The sequence below is a fragment of the Pyxicephalus adspersus genome, chromosome 8 (assembly GCF_032062135.1).
Source record: "Pyxicephalus adspersus chromosome 8, UCB_Pads_2.0, whole genome shotgun sequence".
NCBI classification, from domain to species: domain Eukaryota; kingdom Metazoa; phylum Chordata; class Amphibia; order Anura; family Pyxicephalidae; genus Pyxicephalus; species Pyxicephalus adspersus.
In genome coordinates this window covers 42,039,312-42,041,956 of record NC_092865.1, presented here as the reverse complement: position 1 = coordinate 42,041,956, position 2,645 = coordinate 42,039,312, and the positions used below count along the sequence as shown (strand labels likewise).

General features: G+C 35.4%; 1 protein-coding gene across 1 annotated transcript in view; it reads left to right on the top strand.

Moving 5' to 3' along the window:
* Nucleotides 1-2,102, top strand: part of ST13 (ST13 Hsp70 interacting protein) — a 12,688-nt gene extending 10,586 nt beyond the window's left edge. Inside the window, 2 exon segments of the mRNA XM_072420929.1 lie at nt 854-933; nt 1,660-2,102. Of these exon segments, the coding sequence (XP_072277030.1) occupies nt 854-933; nt 1,660-1,788 (209 nt within the window). The 3' untranslated portion in view covers nt 1,789-2,102.
* The last annotated feature ends 543 nt before the right edge of the window (nt 2,103-2,645 follow it).

Sequence of the window (2,645 nt, the reverse complement as noted above, 5' to 3'; positions counted from 1 at the left end):
TAATGTACAGAACCAAAATTAGAAAAAAAGTTGTCTCTGTCCAAATATTTATGGACCTAACTGTATGTCGGCATTCTCACAACCTGTTTTTCCTTGACTCAGAAAAGGTGTTAGGTGCTATATGAGTAGGACCTCAAAATGTACCACATCCCAATATCTAATCAAATGCAAAAACATATAAGGTGGAGCTGGATTCGATAGGTACCAGTGAGTTTTTAACACATATTTAGATTATTAAAACACAACATGTTTTATTATAAATAAATCAGTTTTCAGTATTGGGTTTCATAGACATAATAACAGAGATCAGGTACCTTAAAAAAAAAAAAAAAAGTAATTTTTCATTGGGAGAGTGAGCATACATTAGTCTGGAAGCAAACACTTGTGTGAAAAAATAGTTAACTATTCACATATGTTTGAACATCTCACACACTGTATCAGAACATTCCTAGATCGGCTTCATTTACATACATGCTACCCTAAGTAACGCCAGATGACAGAAAGTAAATAGCTCAAAGGGGAGCATCAGAACAACATAGATTGGGAGGAGTAGGCAGGATGACTGTAGCAGCAGTCCATCGGACAAGGAATGAAGTGGCCTGCAGCTTCCAATGCTTGTTGAAGTCGCAGAATGCAGGAAAATAGACTAATTGCTTTTAAGAGTGCAAAACGAAAGGTTAAGATGACTTTTCCAGAGCAATTCTAGATAACTTTCATTTTTCAGTGTACTGCTCATAAACAACTAACATTTAAAATCCCTTTGACACAGCAAGCCTTCACTTTTTTTTTCAGTTCTACTTTTACTTTTAAGATTGTGTATTTTCAGTACAAACTAATGGTGAGTTTCTTCTAGGGGGATTTCCTGGTGGGTTTGCTGGAATGCCGGGTGTCAATGACATTTTGTCTGACCCAGAAGTGTTGGCTGCAATGCAGGTAAAAATACAGATGAGTTATCCGCACTCCAAAGGCTGCTCTCGGGTGTAAATGTGTTTCCTACTCTGCTCTCTCTAATCTAGATGCATTGTGTAATATTCATACTTTTCATTTTTTTACCAGTTTTTTCTCTAAGTGGTCAGGTCATCTACAACTAATATCTCAGTAGACAAAGTTACAGCTCAGTGTGTTTTTTCAGAGATATAAAAATATTTTATTTAGGATCCTTCCATCTCAAGAAGGATCTTGAGTTGCCCTTTGTCAGTTTCCTTCTCACCCTTTTCCTGGATGTGCAGGCAGCCAGAATCTTCCTATCACGGACACTCTCAAGTAAGACAGGCTCACTCTATTATCACAGGATACTCATATACTGTCCCCTACTTCTCAGGAGGCAGGGTATTTTAGTCATTTGCCTGGAGTTATACTTTAATGTATGTAATCATGACCTAACATAATGTAGTCTTTGTCCCATTGTGGTTAAAATCATGTATTGCCTTATTAAAATGTGTTGCTCTATTAATAAAAAGTATCCTGCATGCGCAGTGAGATCGGCCTCTTGGAATATGTGATGTATGTATTCCATGAGGCCGCATGTATCCCCTTCAGTCTTAACTGCTGTGGTGGTGATTCCTCCCCTTTTATTTAAAAAAAAATGTTTACATTTTATATTGATAGGTCTGCTTTACGAGGGTATACTTATAACATGTATTTCTTTATTCTTCATAGGATCCTGATGTGATGGCTGCATTTCAAGATGTAGCCCAAAATCCAGCTAACATATCAAAGTACAGCACCAATCCAAAGGTGATGAATCTGATCGGCAAATTATCCAATAAATTTGGAGGCAGTGCATAAGATGCAAGAACATCAACAGAGACACAGCAGAAAAAAGACCTAATGGACTTTTTGTGTAAATTTGGTGATTGTTTCTTAGCTTATGATGCTTTCCAAGCTGTTTAAATACTGTATTGCAGATAACAAAGGATATACAAAGTGTAATGAAACAATGAACAACTAAGGGGTTTAAAAAACATTGTACCTGATTTTTTTTTCAATTTCCCTATGGGGTCACTATAAAAATTATTTCTGTCAGCAATATTTGAGATGCAATAAAATATACCATACTGCAAAATATGCAGTAATGTTCATGGTTTCTGTACAAAACTAAACTACTGTACTTTTTTATTATTCCAGGTAAAATGTTTTTGTGGAAGGGCATAATATTTTATGTGAGCATGTGTATTGTGTTGGGACTTCATTGAAATCCGATAGCCAACCTCAAAATTGTCAGTGAATTGGCTCCAGAGTTCTAGGCCTAAAATAAAACCGGTATGTTGTAAAATGTTCAGTACCCACTAAAGCTCGTTTCACCCAATAACACAAAGAGCAAAACATAAAGAGAATGAAGAAAGACAGGTAAACATTCTCTAATTTAGTCTTGACAAAATGACATTTTAGTACAAACCATGGCTAAGCTTTTTTTTTAAAAAAAAGCATTCTCTTGGTATGCAACACGGAAAATATTATTGATAAAAAATGAAATAAAACTTAAGAATGGGTTAAGAAATGTAAAAAAAAAGTGCTAATGTCTCCTTAACTGCAACAGAGTCTGCCTATTAGTGATATTTTACATAAAATAAATGATTAGTAGCTTCAGTTTGGGCTTGCATTCTATGTGTAATTTGGCCATCATTTCCCATTACTACTACTTT